We start from the raw sequence: 20,217 nt of genomic DNA, 5'->3' as shown, positions 1-20,217 counted from the left end.
GTGAAGGTAAAGAACATAAAATTTAATGTGGTTTTCCTTCTTTTACATAAATGTTTCTTAACATCTGTTTTATGGCTTCTGCAGAAGGAAAAAGACATAATGCAGACATAGTACAGTAAGCCCAGAAGACAGTTTCATTTTAACACTTAATTTGACTTTGGTTATTGACATATTAAAATATGGTGAATTAATATTGCTAATGTTTTGTGAGTAATATCCAACATAAAACATTTTATATATGTTCCCCTTTAACAGGCTGGAAAGCTGAAGGATGGTGCTCGTTCTGTGACCAGAACAATTCAAAATAACTTTTTTGATAGCTCCAAGCAGGAAGCCATTGATGTTTTGTTATTGGGGAATACCCTAAATAGTGACTTAGCAGATAAAGCACGGGCTCTCTTAACCACCGGCAGTTTACGTGGTACGTGTCTTTCGGGAGTTTAATCTCTGTTAACTATTGCTGTAATATAATATGCAAACTGTGTTTCTAAGCAGTATCTCAGAGTTAATGTGCCACTTAATATTTTGTCTTCTTGGATTTAAAAAAAAAAGTGTTATGCTTTTCTAACATTTCTAGACTAATATGCACTTATTTCTTCACCGTTGGGATTTTGACAGTAATTCTGGGATGGGGGTGACAGGGATAATGGTGTACTCTACATTTTTAGAAAATGGATAATTTTATTAGCTAAGTACTTTAATTTTAATAGCTTTTAGATATTTAAATTTAATAATTTGTTAAAGTCCTTTATCTTGTTGTAATTGGTGACTATAGTAACTGTATATCTAGTAAACCAGGAAATTTTCCGTTCTCAAAATATTCTTTTTTTTTTTTTTTTTTTTAATTGTAACTGGATGCCATCTTTCATTCTGTCATGTCATACAGTGAAGGGATTTCTCACTATGTAAATATATTCCCAGTAAATTTTGTTCAAGGACTCTTTGGAAACTACCTGTTTTGGTCTAGTATTTGACTTGGGAGTGATTTATTGCAAAGTCAGATTTCCAATTAAAATTGCAATTTGAGCTGGTTGGGAATTTTTCTAAAGAATGTCTTCAATGGAAAATATTAATTTGGCAAAGATGAAACTTTTGTTGGGAATTTACAAACCAGCATTAGAGCTGGTGTCTATGACAAGTTTTTTCAGGACCTGGAATTTGCAGTCCAAACCAGAGAGAGGGAAGGTGCCCTTTCCTCACAGTGGCCATTATCTTACTGTTTAGCACAGTGGTCTCAACCTTTAGTTGTCTCGGGGTACCACTTAAAACACCCACTGGAAAATTCCAGCCCTTACATGTCACTCGTTTTTTGACTAAGGACAAAAAAACAACTCTTTTGTTACAAAAACCTCAGGACCTCAACAGGCCAGAATGGTTTTGATACTGGATTTTGATTTGAAATCTCCAGGTTTATCCTGTGAACTGTATGTTTGGTGTTTGCATACCTAACAGTGCTAATATTATATGTCATCTTGGGGCACCTTTAAAATGATCTTCTGGCGCCCTAGTTAAAAATCATTGGTTTACCAGGTACACCTGGGATCTGGAAGACCTGGGCTCAGGTAGCCTGTTCTGCCATACTTGGACCTCAGTTTGTTGCATTCCAGGTGAAATAGGTATAGCCCATGTGTAATCACCGTCTCTGGTTCTTGTTTGGAGGAGTTCTACTCTTACATAGGTAGTTATTGGTTGAGAGAGTGAGAGAGAGCCTGACTCTATCAGTCATTAAGGCACTTATCTGGGGTGTAGGAAACTGATTTTAAAGTCCCACCTTTGAACCAGTTTCAAATTCCTGCTTTGCCAAGACTCCATCATCCCAGGGAGATGCTCTAACTTTGGGATCATTTGCTTTCCTGGAGTGAGTAACATGCTGTTTCTCTAGCTCCTGCCAAAAACTTCAAAGGTCTTAGATTCACCCCAATGCAGAATGGGACATCTGGAAAATTCAAACTCTTTGGGGATGGAAAAATCACTTCTGCCCAGCTCTACTTGCAAGTCTGGGGAATGAATGATTCAGAATCCTGAATTCTGAATTCCTTCACCTCTGTTTCCTGTAGTTTGCACTCCATAAGACTGCAGCCTTTCCTGCAGCTGAGGAACACCATTTGGGTCTCAAAGAGTAATTCTGTCATATGTGAAATTGGCTAAGTGTTCTTTTATCCTGATCTCCACTCCCCCCCCCCCCCCCCCCTTTTTCTCAATCCCACTCCCAAATGTGGTCCATCAGTCCAGGGGACAAAGCATCTTATTTATTAAATGTAGATCTTCTGCATGATGAGGTGGTCATTAAGGTTGTTTTTAATCTTTTATATATTTTGCAAAAGATGCAAAAATGTGCAATTATCTACTATAAAAGTTGCATTTCAAAATATAATAAGAATTCTTAAAAACATAACCATTTGTTTGTGTCTATTAATTTACTCTTGTTTCCTTCTCACTGCATTCGTAGTTTCAGAGCAGTCGTTGCAATCAGGTACAGTATATTAAATCAAGCCATAAACATCTGAGCAATTATCGTTCTTCTTCAGTTTTCAAGTCCCTGATGGTATAATTTGGGAAACTGAGGAGGAGAACTCTCTTGCTTTACTGATCATTTGGGCTTTGCACTCCTGTACTGCAAATATGGGGCTAGTGTGAAAGGTTTAGGAGGGAAGAAGAAAAAAGTATTCAGTTTGTATTGTAGTGCAAATTATATGTTAAATTTTCTGTCTGTTTTTATATTTAAGCAGATGCTTCATCCTAATCAAAAATATTTTTTTTGTGATTTTTATAATCAAATGTTTCTATTAGCTTAAGGAGTTAAATTCAATGGCAGTAGTATCTTTAGAAACAGTTACTACTTTTCTTTTTTTGCCATTTAGGAGTATAAATTGTCTTTAGAGAATCTCCACTATTGGCTGTGTTCTTCCACAGAATTGACCAAATCCAGAACATGCCCTAGCTAAGATCTAATGAGTTGCCATCTCTCTCCATCATGTGACATACTTTTGCTAACTTTAAACCATAAACCCCTCCTTTGACTGGAGGGTTCTATACTGTAGTTATACGTTACCTTAAAGCTAGGATCCTAGCATTGAAGAAAAATACATTTTATTTAGGTATGGTTTTTTTTCCTGAGGATAAAATTAAACATTTTACAAACGTGAAATAAGCCTCACGATTCCCTACAGGTATAAGAATCCAAGCAACATTCCTGCTTTGTTGCAAAGTCATTAGCAGACTCTTGAATAAGGGGGTAAAAACATGAAAGCATTGGAATTTTAAAGTTCTAGACTTGCAACTGTATGCACAATCAAGAATCTGGACCTTGAGGTAGACATACATATGCAGTCACTTTGCTCTTTAATTACTAAATAAAAGCTATAAATTGGTACTTTGTGTAAGGCACATTCTCACTTGACAGGTGTCATGAAGTTCTTGCTTTCTACAAAGAAAAGGTATTGTGGAAATTCTTTGGAAATGTTTCCTCTAGCATTGAGCTACTTCTGCAATTATAAACCACTTCCATATTCTCTAGCGCTTTATACAGAATGGATGCTGCTATTGCTTTGCTAATCCAGTTAGTCTTAAGCGCAGGTCATTTACAGCTACACAACAAATCTGTTTTAAAACACATTACACTTTACATTTGTATTAAAAGAATGTTGTGCTTACCCAGTGAAGTACCCAAATATTAGGAAATGACAGAAATAATGGACAAGAGTGCAAAAAAATCATTATAGATTAATATAAACATATATTAATATGCAAGATGATGATAATTATAGCAGTATATAAATAAGCATAGCTAATACAAAATATAGGTGCAGTCCTGCATCCTGTAACAGCAAATCTCACCTTAAACTGACCCAAGAGTAGATCACACAATTAAGTCCAAATCCTGTCATTTTAAAGTATCACCTACATACCTTAACTTTTCATGTGATATTATACTTGTAAAAGGACAAGATCACAATGTATAAAAATACTAGTGTGGTTTTGTGAAAGTAAGGCATTTCTGCATATCCTGATGAAGAGAAAGGAATGTCTTATAGTATGTAGGACCTGGGCTGGTAGAGAAAGCAATGTTGGATCTATGCCTTCATATAAACTTTTAAAATCTCCCCCACAAGGACTGTTGGCTCGCTCTCATTGTTACATCTTTGAACACTGCTTTCATGACCTTCTGATTTTTCTCTGAAAGCCAATCTCTTTTATGTAAACAGTAAAGTTGCATCGATGTATTATGGGACAGTTGAGAAGTGTTGTTATCACCCATCTGTGCAATGTACTATTTCCTGTGCCCAAAAACTGTTTTTTAATCAGCTAGTCCAAATGCACAGATGTTCAAATTTTCAGTCCATGTTTGAAATACTTATACAACAATTTAAGTTTTCACTTCACTGTTCTCCATGTAGGACAAAGTGAAGTTGGTGATATCAGTGAAGCTAGTTCAGATGCTTAGTTCCCTGGGGGGAGAGAGGTGGTGGGTAGGAGGGAGTGCATAGCATCTTTCCGCAAAAGCTCTTTGCTTACCCTCTAATATATTCTGCATGGCATTTCGATTAACTCTTTGCCTGAAGGATGGTGGCTATTACCAAAGGCCTTGACTACTTAAGGAATAGATTCTTTGTAAGAAAGATAACCCTAAAGATTTTAATCAAGAATTTATTGCTGGCTAGATCAAACTTTTTCACTGCTACTTAAATATTAAAAGCTTTTTGGTTATTACTGCAGTTAAACATGTAAGTGGTTTACAATTAGAACTTTGATCATTCAGTTTCTTCCTCAGACTTCCTCTGAGTTGTGGGGGAGGTGTTGGGGGGTGCTTATTAGTCCACTTTGCAACCCCGTACTACTTACTTGAAACCAATAAAACTATCTTGAGCTTTTAAAATATGAAGTCCAAAGGAGTCTTGGGTAATATATTTTCAAAATAATGGATCGATTGAAATTAGCAGGGGAGTTTTAAAGCCTTTTTATTACAGTACTTATTGACTTTTTAAATTATGATGTCACCCTCTTGAACTACAAGAGTCTTTATTTTATAATTCTCTATGGGTGGCATAAATGTCAATTACTCAAAAACTACTGATTTAATAGTTTATTAGTGGCCAGATCTACTGCCTAAAAGTGTGTATTAAAGAGAGCCTGTGTACTAAAATGAATCGGAAAATATATGTAGTCATTTGCATTGTATTACAAGATAGTCTTTAGCATTTAACTTGTAGTAGCTTAAGTTGTTATTTTAAAACATTCCTTTAAAAAAATTCTCTAATCTGCAGAAGTTGCATTGCAGGTAAATAACTTAAGATAATTACTTGTATTGTAATGTGGCAGAATAAAAGCAACAGTTTACTGGAAGGAGAAAAAATTATACATACCCAAGGAGATATGTGCAGAAAAAGCTACAGACCTGTGAAACCAATTGTGCTCATGCAATTTTAGAAATATTTCCTGTGTTCCTCTTCATCTATTTTATATTAGTACAAAAATCATTTCTGGATTTAGACTTTTTCAAATTTTCTGCTGTTCCCTTAAATTAGGCCCCAATCCAGAAAGGAGCTCTAGCCATGAAAGGTGCCATATCAGTGACTAGATGATGGATATCATTTTGCAACACATCTTAAAAGTTTCTTGGTTGCAAATCACCTCTCATTTAATCTAAAGTAGTTGGCATAAATAAAGGCGCAAATTGCCAGTGAAGGTTGTATCATGAAGGGCGACAGTTCCAAGTTCCATTTATAAACTATGATACGCTTACTTGAGATACCACCTTCAGTAAATCATGCAGGCACTCAAAAATGTAATCATGCTTGTTTCATGATTGTTGGCTTTTTTCCCTTTAAATGTTTGGATGCTTCCTGTGGCTCTGCTAGACCTTTTCAGTGAGGCTCAGATGCTTGTCTTTGTCCAGCTTCGATACTTTTCTGATATCTGCTATGCTCTTTGACTTGAAGTTGAGCAGATAGGTTATCATATTGAGAATGACATTCTCAACATTGAAATAGGTAATACACTCAGAATGACATTGTTTTGATTTGTACTGTGCTTTACATTTGGAAGGGTTTTCTTACACGACCATAAGAAGGGAGATTTTACTGTTTTTTTTGTTTTAATTTCCAGAGCACAAAATGCCGACTGGAGGTGTGGAGGGAGGGGATCTAGCTCACAAGAATACTGGTGTTTTCTCAGGGCAGTACTAGGTTAAAAGGGAAAGGAAATACTAAGGGAAAACATTATCTCTGGTTGCTTTCTGCTGTTTTGATAGCACATTCAAACATGATGTTGCAGATGTATCTTAAAGCTGGTAATAGTCACCTGCAGCTTTTTCACTGTGATTTTAAAGGCAAACTACAATTCTTTTCAGTATTTTGGTATATACATCTAATTATGGAAAAGTGTAGTTCACTCTAAAAAAGCACATCTTCATGTATAACTTAACTCAACTAACACAGAGCTATCACGTGGCTAATCAAGGTACTTTGTCTCCTGCTGTTGAACTAGCTGATCGTCTTGTCATCTTTAATGTCTTTATTCTCACACTGATCATTTGAGGCAGTGGTACTGCTGCCATCCCCATTTTATGGAGCAAGGAGTTAAATCCAGGTATCTTGAGCCCCAGGATAATGTCCTATGCACTGCACCATCCTCTATCATCTGATTTAAGAGTTGGTTCCCATTTGTAACAAAAAAGACATGAGACTTTCAGCTTTGTTATCTATAACTTAACAGTGATATTTGAAAGCAGCTAAATAACTTTAATATATTAAAGTAGGGAAGCTTATTATTTTCACTTTCACAGTAATTGTGCTTGTTTTAAAATAATTAATTTGGAAATCTGAAAGCTTGCTGTATTTGTTTTGAGTGCATCTAAACAACAGGTGAATTTCATCAATGGAGCATTTTGTTGGGGTATATCATCATAAATACTGGCTTCCATTGGCAGATATCAGTCACATATATGTTAGTTTTGCTGACATATTTCTAAAATGGTTTAGAAAATTCAATTATGAGTAACATTTAAAATAATAAAATTAAGAGCAACTCCAAAGCATTACAAATTTACTGCAGTTTTTCTTCCCATTAGTATCCTACTCAGACAAGTAAATATGTCAGTATTTTCCATTATGAAGTGCATCACTGTGGTGTTCGGTGTGTTTCAGTTTGCTTCAAATGCTGAAAATTTTGTGCGTGTACAAACATTGCTTTGGTGTGATTTTTGTTTAAAAGGAGAAATTGTATTTATCAAATTTTGTGGAAGTCTTATGTAAGTTAATGTGTTAATGTTTCTACAGCATCTGTAAAAATCCTAAAGAATATGTGTGAAAACTTTTATAAGTATGCAAAGCCCAAAAAGATCCGAGTCTGTGTCGGAACATGGAACGTAAATGGCGGGAAACAGTTCCGAAGCATTGCCTTTAAAAACCAGACACTCACAGACTGGCTTCTCGATGCACCAAAACTAGCTGGTGTCCATGAATTGCAAGGTGGGTCGTATACCTTCGTGTTCCTTTTTGCTTGAAATACCTGTGCTTAATGATTTTTAATGTGCTTGTGATATCTGATAAATATGATAAATATCTGTGCTTATGATTTTTAATGGATCATAAGAAATGAAAAGTGGATAAAATATTTTTTTAAATGTAATTGTAACGAACAAATAATCTCTCTTTAAAATTTAAATATAGATCGAAGAAGCAGGCCCATAGACATATTTGCCATTGGATTTGAAGAAATGGTAGAGTTAAATGCAGGAAACATTGTAAATGCCAGGTAAGCGATACCATATACACAGCTTCAATTCATTTGATACAAATGCCGTTTGCAATTTTTGTTAACATATTAAATGTGTTAACAATCTCATTTTGTAACACACTTGACTGGTTCCAGATAAATTTTTGTCCAGGTACTAGCAGCTTCTGCCAAGAAGCATATACCTTGACTCAGATTTCCCTTGGGGAAACAAAAAAGCAATGACCCAACAAAACTGTCTGCAGTATGCCTTTACATATCAAAACAATTAATTAAACAAAATCTTGGGACTAGCACTCTCAACTCTTGCACTGTTTGCTTCCTTAAGCACTCTAGAAGTAGTATGTCTTGGATGTTTGTCTGGTTCTGCAGATCTTGTGTACTCCCACTTCTTGGGTGGGAGAAGCTACTGGTGATAGGAATGTGGAAGGAACCTTTCTTGCATACCACTTAAGAAACAGGGCTTTCAAGTGCCTTTGCACACTTTTTGCATAAGATTCCCTAGTTCTTACAAGGAACTTCTTGTCTAACTTTGTTGATTTCTTCTTTGCTCGAGAGAGCAAAAAGGACCCTTGACTATATTCTGATTTATTCTTACTTAATGTATGGTTAGCTATATTAAGGTTTGTTTGTCATTAAGTTTTTTAATATAGATTTGAAGTAAAATTTTCTCCCTAAAGGTTCCTCAGGGCTTGTCCTAGCACAGGGAATATAGATATCCAGGCTAGAAAGAAATTTAGGAAGTGCACATTATGCCCAATCTTAGAATCTGATGCTCTTTGCTGTGTTCTGTATGTCTCAGCAATTTCACCTCATGATATGTAGAGAAGTGTATATGCAGGGCTTTAGTCTTCCCTTCCCACTAAATTACCAGGAAAAGCACATAAGTATTTAAGACTTCCGAAGCTTCACAACCTTGAGGACAAGCGGATGGACCTAATTTCACGCTTCCCTCTAAAACATTTTACCTCTAGACCTCAAGACCATTTTTTATTCAAGTCCAGGACACTCATGCTTATGTTGGTTCTGTCAGTAGTGTCTATCAAGAGAGCTGTGCCAAGTCCTTCACATAACATTGTTGGATAATTCAAGATTCTATTTAAGGGCATTTGTACACATGCTTGTGCCATAGCACCAGACTTTCAAAAGCGCCCACCGCTGTGACGCATACAATTGTATAGGCAGCGAAATTCTCGTCAGCACGCAGAAAATGGTGTTGGCATACTTCTGAACTGAAACACGTCAGAGGTGTTTTATTTCAGAAGTGTGCTGCCACCTTTTTCTGTGTGCTGACCCACATTTTGCCGCTTGTACAACTGCATACAAAGCAGCACAGTGTGCATCAGTTTGCATGTGGAGCAGACTCAGTTAACTGAGTCTCCTTCAACCCGCTGGATCTCCAGCATGTCACGGGACGAAAAGATATGTGTATAAATGTCCTAAGGTTCCAGTGATATAAACCAGTTCCTGTGCCTGTAGCTCCTTCTCTGGCATCTACCCTCTCATCAAGTCCTAAAGGTGTTTCCAAAGGAACTTGTCTACCTGTGGAGACAGGAGCATCTTTTAGTATGGCCTAGTAAGGCTCTGAAGTTCTTCATTACTGATATTGGCACCAGATCACTGAGACTATTTTAGCCTTTTTACCAGCTCTCAAATTTCTGACTCCTGGAAGTTTGTTTTTAGGGTGTCTTCAAGCTACTGATGTGATATTATTGTAGGAGTCCCTTCAGTCACAACTGGAGGTAGCAGAGTCCATATCTCCTCTGTCAGTATATCTAGATTTCCAGGGAATGCCCCATTGACTGCACCATTTACATAAATTTTTGCATTCATGCTGATCTGATGCCTACACCAATGTTTACAGATGATAATACAGGTGTTTACATTGATTTGAAGAAATGGTATGTCAAGAATATCACCTGACAGTATGATCTCTGGACAACTTCAAACATTTTAGGAGTTGCTTGGAAGGATAGTCACTTTACAGCTTGCAATTAGGACTTTTGCACAGGAATGAGTAAATGGACCTAGGTGACTATATACTTGTGTGTAGACTGAGATAACAGTTTTACGATGAACTGCTTATACCTGTATTACTTGATATGACATAGTTGTCACATTTGCATGCATCTGTAGCAATGCAAGCATAACAAAGCTATTATAACTTTAACTTTTCATTCAGGATTAAAATTAAGCTGTTTAGCTAACTAGGTTTAGCTATAGGATCATGCAGATATAACAGTTATATTGTAACAGTTGATGTGCATTCCTGAGTGGCTACTCCATCTTCCCTTTTAAAGTGGTTAAAAAGGTATGCTTGTCCATAGCCCATGTTAGGGGCTGGTGACCTGGCAAAAGATACTTAGCTGATTTGGTTTTATTTTCCCTGTTCTTCAAGGAAAGAGCATATAGTCTCCCCTACGCTTTGTTTTTGTCAGCTGCATCCTGCTCTGAAATTTTTGGGGATGTCTACTGTTTAGAACAGATATAAGTAGGTTAGGCCTTTGCTTTCCACTCTAGCTGACAATTTAAGGGGAGAAACTGACCTCCTTAACTGTAAGGAAGAGTCCACAGGTCCTCCAAAGGATGACAGTGGCCAATTAGAACTTTACAGCTGTCCTTTATGGGGTGTCCATCTTGACTTCCTTCCCAACAGATCAGCAATAGACACCTAAAGCATTACTTACCAAACACTATAGGGTAGCCAACCACACTGAAAGCTCTGTAAAATGCCTCAAACCATATTGAGCTGTGGCTTTTGGAGTAACCCTGCACAGAAACTTTTTTACCTTACTACTCCAGCCTAACATCAGTAGCTCAGAGAAAGATGTAAGACTTATCTTTCAAGGACAAGGGCTGTTTCATTGAGAGAACTGATGAAATGCTAGAGAAAAGAAAGTACAGGAAATCCTTGCTATTCGCAGGTTCGGCATTCGCAGTTTGAAATATTCACGAATGCCAAACCTGCATTTTTAAATACACTGTCTGCACTTACAGGAGGTCCTCAGGAGCTCCAAATTTGCTGCTGCCAGGCTCCCACTGCCGTGCACTCCCCCCCCACACACACCTCCCCCAGCTGCTGGGGGCACTGCGTTCATAAACGCAGTGCCTTATTTGTGGATTTCGCCATTCGCAGGGGATACAAGAATGTCGAGGGGTGCCTGTATGATGGCCACAGCTAGATCCTGTGTGACTTCCAGATCTTTCTCAGGTCTCAAGCTCCTCTCAGTCCTTTGTCATCTGATTCAGTCCTCAAGTTACAAAGGAAGGGTGGAGTCATAACTTGTGAGCTGTTCTTTTCTACTGAAATTGTAATCCTTTCCTAAATTGGCCTGTAGGAAAGGGATGGTCTCAGCCAAAAACAAAAATTTCAGTTGCTCATTTTTTGTACCTATCTTTTGCCTCTAAGCAGCAAGGTTGAGGAAAACTTCAGAGCTTGTGTACTGTCCTATGGGTATCTCCCAAGTGACCACGGTGGCAGCTTGCTTTTAATGCCAAGACATACCATATTTACTTGCATAGAAGATGACCTTGATAATAAGATAACCCCCCAGTAATTAGATTCTGTTATGGGAAATTTTATAAAATATCTATAATCTTCCAAGTATGCAGTCTAATTATTGGAGGTTTGCCTTTGAATTTGTCCCTCTCCCACTGCTACAGCAAGGAAAATTTAAAGCTGGGGGATCAGGTAACCTTTTGCTCCCTACTCTTTCCCCCCCCCCAGCTTCTTACCCTGGCAGTCCCTTCCCTGTCCCCTTAGTGTCAGACCCTGCTCTCCCTAAGCATGTGGAAGTGAGGAGCAAAGTTGAAAACAATAACCTTGCAATTTAACATGGTTGTAGCAATTTGCATATAGTATGCATAGACTTAATTCATCCAGAATTGGTCTGTGGTACCTTTTTTTAAACTGCTGCAAAGCTTTAGCACAGGCTTTGTTCTTTTGGTTTTTAATTTTAATCGTGGCCAAATTGGTTCCAAAATTCAACGAGCAGAGGCCTGTCAGTCTAGGGCTTTGGGTACTCCCCAAGTCCAGGTAGGCATCTTCCCACCATTAATATCCTTGGGCTCCAGCCCAGAGTGGAGAGGAGGAGGCAGGAAATGACAGGAATGGGGAAGTGGAAGGCTTCCTGAGTGTATAGTAATTTTATTATTCAAGAAAGGGGAGAAAAAGCTTCTGAAGAACTGGAGATTGATTAACTTGCTAAATACAGGCCGCAAATTGTAGTCAAAGATATGGTGGCTTTGAGAATTTGGAAAAACCTGAAAAAGTAATACATGAAGATTAAATCCGTGTAGTCCCAGGCAGGAGAATTTCTGACTTGATTTGGCTGAAAAGTGATGCACTAACAGGAGAGTTCAGGGGAGTAAATTAAATATGGCAGTAGCAAATTTGGTTCTGAAGAAAGCATACAATAGAGTAAACCATGATTTTTTTTTTTTATCTGAAGTGTTAAGGAAAATGGCTTTCCCAGAGAAATTGATGGATGGATAATAAGGCGGTTATAGAGAGAGATGGCAAGTCAAGTGCTAATAAATGGACATCTGAGTAGAACCCTTAAAATTCAAACAGGGATAAGACAGGGGTGCTCATGGTCACCAATATTGTTCTTATGTGCAGTGGAACTGCTGACGCAAAGAATAAGAAAAGATAAAATCATAAGTGGTGTAATGATACCAGGGAGAGGTAAAGTTTGCGCTCCATATGGATGACATCAATGTAGTGGTTAGGAGACAAATTATCAATTGAAAGGGTACTAAAACGTACAATGGAGTGTGATGAAGTAACTGGGGCTAAATTAATATGAAAAGCACTGTAATGGAAGTAGGAAACTGGAAGGACATAGAAAAGCTTGGACTACAAGTACTGGAGTAAGACATCAGAGTTTTAGGGATCCCAATCGAGGCAGAAGGGAAAAGAAAGCATGGGAAAGGTAAAAAGCAAGGGTATGATGGGTGTTATGGTTGCAGATGGGAAGGCCTGTCTTTTGCTAGAAAAGTGAGGAGTTAAGGTGCAGTTAAGATGGTGTTGCTGCCAGTCATTCTGTGCACCACAACTGTTTTTCTACCGTCATGGCAGCAGTTAGTGAAAGAACAAAGGGAAATATGTTTGTTTTTCTGGAAAGCAAAAAGAGGCTAGCCAGAATGGAACTGGATAAAGCAAGAAAGGTTTGGGGGCAGAGGGAAAGAAATGCTGGATGTTCATTTACACAAACTGCATGAGTGCAGTGTGCAAAGAAGCAACAGAGGGAGGGAAAGCAAATTGCCTTAGCTGCTTTATTGCAGGTACAGTCTTGAAAAGATGGGGAATGTATGGGGGCTCTTGGAAGAAGCCACGGGTGTGGCAACCTCTCATTCATTACATAAGAATAAAAAGTTTCATAAGGGCATACAGAATAGGAGAGGTGGGGCTGGAGGTCCTGAAAGATTGCTAGAGGCTGACAAAAATTGAGACAGGATGGCATTGCTGGGGACCTTACAGAAGGACAAATGAAGGTGTGGAGGGAGGTGGCTGATGGAGGACAGAAAAGGGAACATGCTGATTTAGACAAAATATCTTGCTGGTGAGGGAGGTGCAACGTAGACGGAGCATGGCAAGAACAACAAAGTGTCCAAGGGAGAGGTGTGGGGATGAAGAAATGGTGGGACATGCTTTGGGATCGTACATATGCAAAGGTCGTGTGGGAAAGTATGTCACTTTTTGTGTGTGGGTGTCACAAAGATAAGCCAGTTCTTTACACAAGAAATGGTATTGTATGTGCTCAGAGTAAAGAGGCCTGAGGAAACCATGTTAAGGGCGCTGTATTAGTAGTGTTAAAAACAGTGTATGGAAAGTAAGAAACTTCTGGGTTTTTAAGGGGTTGACTTTCACTGAAAGAGAATGCCTGAAGTGGGGCAGCATGAGCTAAAATACTACATCAGCTGGGACAAGGAAGAGAGGAGGCAAAGAAGCGGTAGAGAAAAAAGGACTTGACATACTTATTTTGCTGAACCAACAGAGAGAACAGATGGGAGGGGCAGAGGGTTTCAGGTCGTTACTAGGGTGTTGTTTTTTGTGAGGGGGAGGTGGTGGTTTTTTGTTTTTTAGAAGGACTTTAATTGGTATTCATGTCCATATTTAGAAGCAGGCACTCAACCTTGATTTTTCTCTTCATTTGCAAAATATGTTGGTTTTATTCCATTTCCCATTAAAAAAAACCCTTATTTAGGCCCTTTTAGTTTCCTGCCTTGTTCACTGTAATCTTTCTCTTAGGCCTGCTGAATTCACATTTTACTACTTCCTCATTCAATCTAAAATGTAGCTGCAAATGTCATCAATTTTTGTCCACATATCTGTGTATGTCCAACTTATTTTCAGATCCCATAGCTGTTTTCTCCATTCTGATATCAATTTAATCTCCTTGTCCTTTGCTTCAAGTCCGTTTTCTTTTCTTTTCTTTTTAACTCATTTTTATTGTACTCCCAGCACAACAAATCAGAAGCTATGGTCTGTTGAACTGCAGAAGACAATATCAAGAGATTACAAGTATGTGCTGCTGGCTTCTGAGCAGTTAGTGGGCGTCTGTCTCTTTGTGTTCATCAGACCCCATCATGCTCCTTTTATCAGGTGAGTGAATAGGCCATCGTGTTTCAAGGTTTTTATGCCTTTTAGATTTGTTTTACGTTGCAAACTTGTTTCTGACTGTGCTGAAAAATATGTATAGTTTCTGAAAAGCTATTGCATTTCGTATCAAAGAATTTCCTGAAATGCTATAATCTTGTTCACCTGTGAGATCTGAAAGGTTGTAATTATCTGTCTTATCTGCTCAGAAAAAAATTGGTATTTCTGAATGAGTTAATGTAACTTTCTGTACAGTTATGTTGTTTCACCCTGTCATTTTGTGCTTTTTCAAAAGATAATTTAATCTATAGTTGGCTGTTTTTGAGTGTTACTGAGAGTTGCAGAAGATTTGTCATTATTTTAAAGGTTTAATAATCGATGTTCAATTCTTTTTTAAAGGGATGTTGCTGTTGATACTGTAAAGACTGGTATGGGAGGAGCTACTGGCAATAAAGGTGCAGTAGCAATTCGAATGTTGTTTCATACATCCAGTCTTTGCTTTGTCTGCAGTCACTTTGCTGCAGGGCAGTCACAAGTTAAAGAGAGAAATGAAGACTTCATAGAAATAGCTCGAAAGCTCAGTTTCCCAATGGTAAGCAGCAATCCTCTCCAGATTCCATAATACAAAAAAATTAAAACCTCAGGGTAGTTGCTGAAAGTATGTAATGCTTTTTAGGACAAGTCTAAGACAAAGATTTTCCAGTACTGCTCATGAAACTTTAACACCCAATTCTGCAGCTTGCTTTTATAAAGACACAACAAATGCAGACCTTAGTATTTGAAAAATGTTACCATCTTATAAAAAATGTGTTTTAAGTCTAAATCCAAGCCCCTGTTGCTAAATTACGTTCATTTGTTATACCTATACCTACTGTCTTGATGTGCTTCCCATATGCAAACTGGCCTTTACTTTTTTCCGTGCCACTATATAAGAGGGAGTTGATCCTTTACTTTTGATTCCTTAGTTTTTTGTTTTATAACTGTCATATCTGTAGTCAGATTTTAGTTCCTCTCAACTGACAATTGCAAAGACGCAAGTCGGGTTTTTAAAAAATTAAATGCAATTAGGTTGGCGAATTTGTATGAGGGGAGTAGAGGAATCAAACCAGAAAATCAAAATGCTAATCTTCCAAAGGCCTTGGAGTTTATTACAGAATGTTTTTAACACCTGAAAACCTTTTGCAATTGAAAATAGTTAATTCTAATTGAATAACAAAGCATTCCTTTGCTCAGCTTGCTAGTTAGTGATCTGCAAGGTCCCAAGAGAGTGTCTTCACTCTCCTGAAAAAAAGCCCTTTTGTAATTTGGATGACATGCTTCTCATTACAGCACCTTCTAAAACCAGCGCAGAATGGTAAGACGGTTAGATTCCAGTTCAGATGACCTGCAAACTATATAAAAGTGTCATTTCATGGCAGATTTTTCCTTTTTGTGCATATGAGACCCTACTTCCAGTTCTTATGTACACACTACAATCCAGATGAGCAGTAACCATAACTGTGTACGTGATCAAGCCTCCCTAGGATTTCTATTCAGATAGAAATAATATGGACTTTTGACAACTGAAAAGGCTTGTGAGTTTTACTTCTGCATTTAGAAGTTGTAGATTTGTCATTATGTGGACTTGAATTTCATTGCGTCTGTTTTTCTTACAGGGAAGAATGCTCTTTTCCCATGATTATATATTTTGGTGTGGTGATTTTAACTATCGTATAGACCTTCCTAACGAGGAAGTAAAAGACCTAATTCGGCAACAGACCTGGGATTCCCTTCTTGCAGGAGATCAACTTGTAAATCAAAAAAATGCTGGGCAGGTAATTTGGGGGGTGTTGCATTTACATATACTTTATTTTACAAATTCTTTCTTTCTTACTAAAGCTAGCTTATTGAGGGTGTTTGTACAAGTTTGTGTTAGCATTATTAATTTATCACTTTTGTCCAGACCCTAATCTGCTGGGGTGGAGCTGTGAAACTCAGGAGGGTACTTGTTCTGAATAAATTTTTGTTTTGCAACTACAATGACTTTACTAATAGCTTTAGTTTTACAGTTTACTTTTATAAAAGAGGGAAATTGTATTTGATTTCAGTATTGGGCATATTAAAAATAGGTAAGGCGTGTCAAATATAATTGGTTCCAACACACTGGATTTTTGAGAGCATTTTTTGTACTACTGCCACTTGATCCATTCAAATTGCTGTGCTAATAGAATGAATGTCTTTATAAACCAATTTGTGACACAATCCAACAGATAAGCTAGCAGCTTGGAAACAAATTATGGAATTATTATTTGAGAGGAAAAGTTTGGGGTGGAGAGAGGTTGTGGCTGAAAAGAGACTTCTAATTTTAGCTGTCTTCTGGTTTTTAATGATGACATGCTAATTGGGAATTTAATCTAGAGCTTCAAACTATTAAAAAAATCATAATTGCGAGATTAAAAAACTTGTGATTAATTGCAATTTTAATCATGCAGTTAAAAAATAGAATCCCAATTTTTATTATAAATATTTTTGGATGCTTTTTCTATATTTTCAAATACATTGATTTCAGTTACAACTTGGTGCCATAAGAACAGAGTAGAACTGTGCTAATTTCTGCCTAGTGATTTCAATACAGTAAGTGAAAAGGGTCAAAACTAGAGTTACCATATTTCCAATCCCACAAAAGAGGATACCTGTCAGGGGCACACCTCACTCCCAACCCACAGTCCCCTGTTTCCCCCAGCAGCATCTCCTGGGGCTGCCTGGCCCTCACAAGCACAGACACTAGCCCGTGCCGTTGGCTTGGCCACAGAGCTCCTTGCTGCTCTCAAAGCCCTCCACCCCATTCCCTCACTGGAGGGGCAGGCACCTCACCTTGCCCTGCTGCAGGCCAGGCACCCAAATAACCCCACCTGGCTGCTTGTTGGCCACATGTGCGTGCAGCCAGACAGCAGCAAGGGGGACAGGCTGCTTGTCCCCCAGCATGCACATCCCAGCAGCAACGATTTAACACACGTAAAAAAAATAATGTGTTAATTGGTTTTCGTATTAATTGTGCTTGTTAATGGCAGTTAATTAACGGATCTAATGTAATTATATTTTTTCTATTTTAAAAGTATCATCAACTAGAATTTAAAAATCTTTTCCTGTTTTTTTTCTCATTCTATTGATTGATTTGGTTTTATATATTGACAGCACTGTATCTATAAATAGTGCTTTCCAAACCATAGAGCAGCATTCTTTTTCTGTTTGTGTGGATCTTTCATACAACTACAGGGGAGATGACCCCTTTTCTCATAGAAAAACATTGTGGGGGAGGGGGAAATGGCACAAACACCCAAAAAAATCTAGTAGCCATTGAAACTTCTGACATCTTTTTCTTTAACTCAATTTCAAGATGTTGTTTTCTTCAAAATAAGCAAGACAACCTGATATTTGAGCAGCCTTTGGCTTAAAGGATTGGAATTACATTTAGATTTTTCTAGAATTAGTGGAATCTTAAGGACTATCAATATAAAACCTAAGTTCAAACTACTGGTTGACTTTGAGTTCTTGCCTGCCTGTGTATACTTTTCACTTCTCTAGTGAGAACTTCTCTCTCTTTAGGGAACTGGGCCTGTTAGCCTTGCGTTAGGAACTCCTGAAATTTTCCCCCTTAAAGGATTTAGTCATTTTCAGTGGCAACTGAATTCTACAGGAACTCTTGACAGACTTTCACGTTTTCTTTGGCAGACATGTTGATTACTATAGATTAAGAAAAGTGAAAGTTATCCTTTGTATTTGCTGTATTTCTGCGTTCCTTTCTAGTTTCCTTTTTAAAACCTTCATTTAAGAGGTCACGTAACTTATGTTTAATGAATTGGGAGAGATCTTTCATTAAGGCCTGATGGAATGCAGTTTCTTTCTATGCCCAGTACATATGCCATAATGTTTCTACTCAGAATTATAGATTAGTCTATTTCAATATGGCAGTGATTGGCCTGGTTCTGTATCTACTACTACACAATGGCTGGTGTAGGACAAATTCAGAAAGTAGAATTTGAAGGATAAGGTCATTTTGCCGATTAGAAGGATCTTCTGAGAGAGGGTATATATGCATCCACTGTTGTTCCATCTTCAGGTGAAAACAGAGTTTTGATCAGTTTCAAGATATTTTCTGCTTCTGATCTACCATTTGTGTGTTGTTAGGTATGACTCAGAATTTCTTTGCTTATTTAGATCTTCAGAGGATTTTTAGAGGGAAAAATAAGTTTTGCTCCTACTTACAAATATGACTTGTTTTCTGATGACTATGACACCAGTGAAAAATGTCGCACACCAGCATGGACAGATCGCATTCTTTGGAGGAGAAGAAAATGGCCTTTTGACCGATCAGGTTTGAGAATTTCCTGAGTTCTGTATCATTTCAAGTGACTTAATGTTATTATCTTGACAATGCATAATCCCCGAGATATTAGATTTTTTTTCCTTGCTGTTGAAACAGCACTGAAAAATACAACTTGTTCATTTTATTGGCTGACTTCAACAGAGAATATAGTCCTCGTTCTTCTTTGTATAAATGTCTTGATCATCTTTTATGTGTACCTAGGGACCTACCTAAACCACGGAAGCTGCTTCCATTTTTTTGCAGTCCCAGCATGGTGTCTAGTGCCATTTTTGCAGCACAGCGTGGCAGGCCCCCCATGCCTTTGGTAAAGGGCTCTTGGAAATCCCTGTCCTCCCCGGAGATTGCCAGATGGCCATCTGTCAATCTCCAGGTAGGAGCAGGACTTTCAGGGCCCCTCAGCCAGTCTCTGCCCCCCACCCCATGCCCCCAGGACTTCCCATGGCTTTCTGTTTGCAGCAGCTTCCCCCTGCTGCTTGCTGCCATTTTTGCATTTTATCGTGGGAGTCGAGATTTTTCGCAAGGGACCTATCAAATAAACGGTTTCTACAAAAATTGCATAATTGCGAATTTGGTAGGTCCCTAACCACAGTAGTTGCCAAAGGTGTTGTAACTGACATTTGAGTATTTAAAAACCCTCCAATTTCCCTCATCTTGTTCAGTTTCTTTTACCATCTAGATTTTTAGCATGTTCTTGCAGTCATTCTTTTTGTTTTCTTAAATATTTATTTTAGCTGAAGACCTGGATCTTCTAAATGCCAGTTTTCAGGATGACAGTAGTATTCCTTACACATGGACCCCTGGCACTTTGTTGCACTATGGAAGAGCGGAACTTAAAACATCTGATCATAGGTTTAAATTTTACTTTATGCATTACTCTTTCATCATCAAATAGGTAATACTTTTGTTTTTATTATTGTTTCCCTTAGTCATTCTGTGTTACAGCTTTTTCTTATTTATTCTTAAGGCCTGTTGTTGCATTGATTGACATCGATATATTTGAAATTGAAGCAGAAGAGAGACAGAAAACTTACAAGGAAGTTATTGCAATTCAGGGCCCACCTGATGGTACTGTAATAGTCTCTATCAAAAGTTCTTCACCAGAAGAAAACTATTTTGATGATCAGTTAATTGATGAACTTCTTCAGAAGTTTGCAGCCTATGGTGAAGTTATTCTTATAAGGTTAGAATACTTATTGGTTAAATCCTCTTAGCTGTTTATAAACCATCTGTTTCCTGAAATATCCAGCAGCCAGGTGGTCAGCACTGCCAATTTTAATTATCAGTGTCAATCAGAACTGCTAAATTTGGCAACATTCACCTCTTGGGTACTGGCCATGCTGATACTGTGGATCTGGCAGCTGTGGCAATGGGGGTTGAGCAGCAGTGGTATTTAACTCCTTAGCTGCTGGCACTGACACCTCAGGCATGGGAACCACAGCAAGAAGCTCAGTTGACCAGAAGACCCAATGTGATCCACTGTGCTCACGAAAAAAATTACTAAGCTAGTAATGAAAGT

At 38.0% G+C, this 20,217-nt stretch overlaps 1 protein-coding gene across 5 annotated transcripts in view; it reads left to right on the top strand.

The window, feature by feature from the left end:
* SYNJ1 (synaptojanin 1) overlaps window positions 1–20,217 on the top strand; it is a 101,084-nt gene that overhangs the window by 45,210 nt on the left and 35,657 nt on the right. For 4 of the 5 annotated variants that reach the window (XM_019528828.1, XM_019528827.1, XM_019528830.1 and 1 more), the window contains exons 12-21: window positions 256–421; window positions 2,450–2,473; window positions 7,278–7,469; window positions 7,671–7,755; window positions 14,201–14,341; window positions 14,735–14,927; window positions 15,991–16,149; window positions 18,533–18,689; window positions 19,433–19,550; window positions 19,666–19,881. In XM_019528828.1, coding sequence (XP_019384373.1) covers window positions 256–421; window positions 2,450–2,473; window positions 7,278–7,469; window positions 7,671–7,755; window positions 14,201–14,341; window positions 14,735–14,927; window positions 15,991–16,149; window positions 18,533–18,689; window positions 19,433–19,550; window positions 19,666–19,881 — 1,451 coding nt within the window. The remainder of the gene's footprint in view (window positions 1–255; window positions 422–2,449; window positions 2,474–7,277; window positions 7,470–7,670; window positions 7,756–14,200; window positions 14,342–14,734; window positions 14,928–15,990; window positions 16,150–18,532; window positions 18,690–19,432; window positions 19,551–19,665; window positions 19,882–20,217) is intronic. The other variant, XM_019528831.1, reaches the window with a different exon arrangement.

This window comes from Crocodylus porosus, unplaced genomic scaffold (genome assembly GCF_001723895.1).
Source record: "Crocodylus porosus isolate Cpor-Errol unplaced genomic scaffold, CroPor_comp1, whole genome shotgun sequence".
Classification (NCBI taxonomy): domain Eukaryota; kingdom Metazoa; phylum Chordata; order Crocodylia; family Crocodylidae; genus Crocodylus; species Crocodylus porosus.
This window is presented reverse-complemented; position numbering and strand designations above follow the sequence as displayed.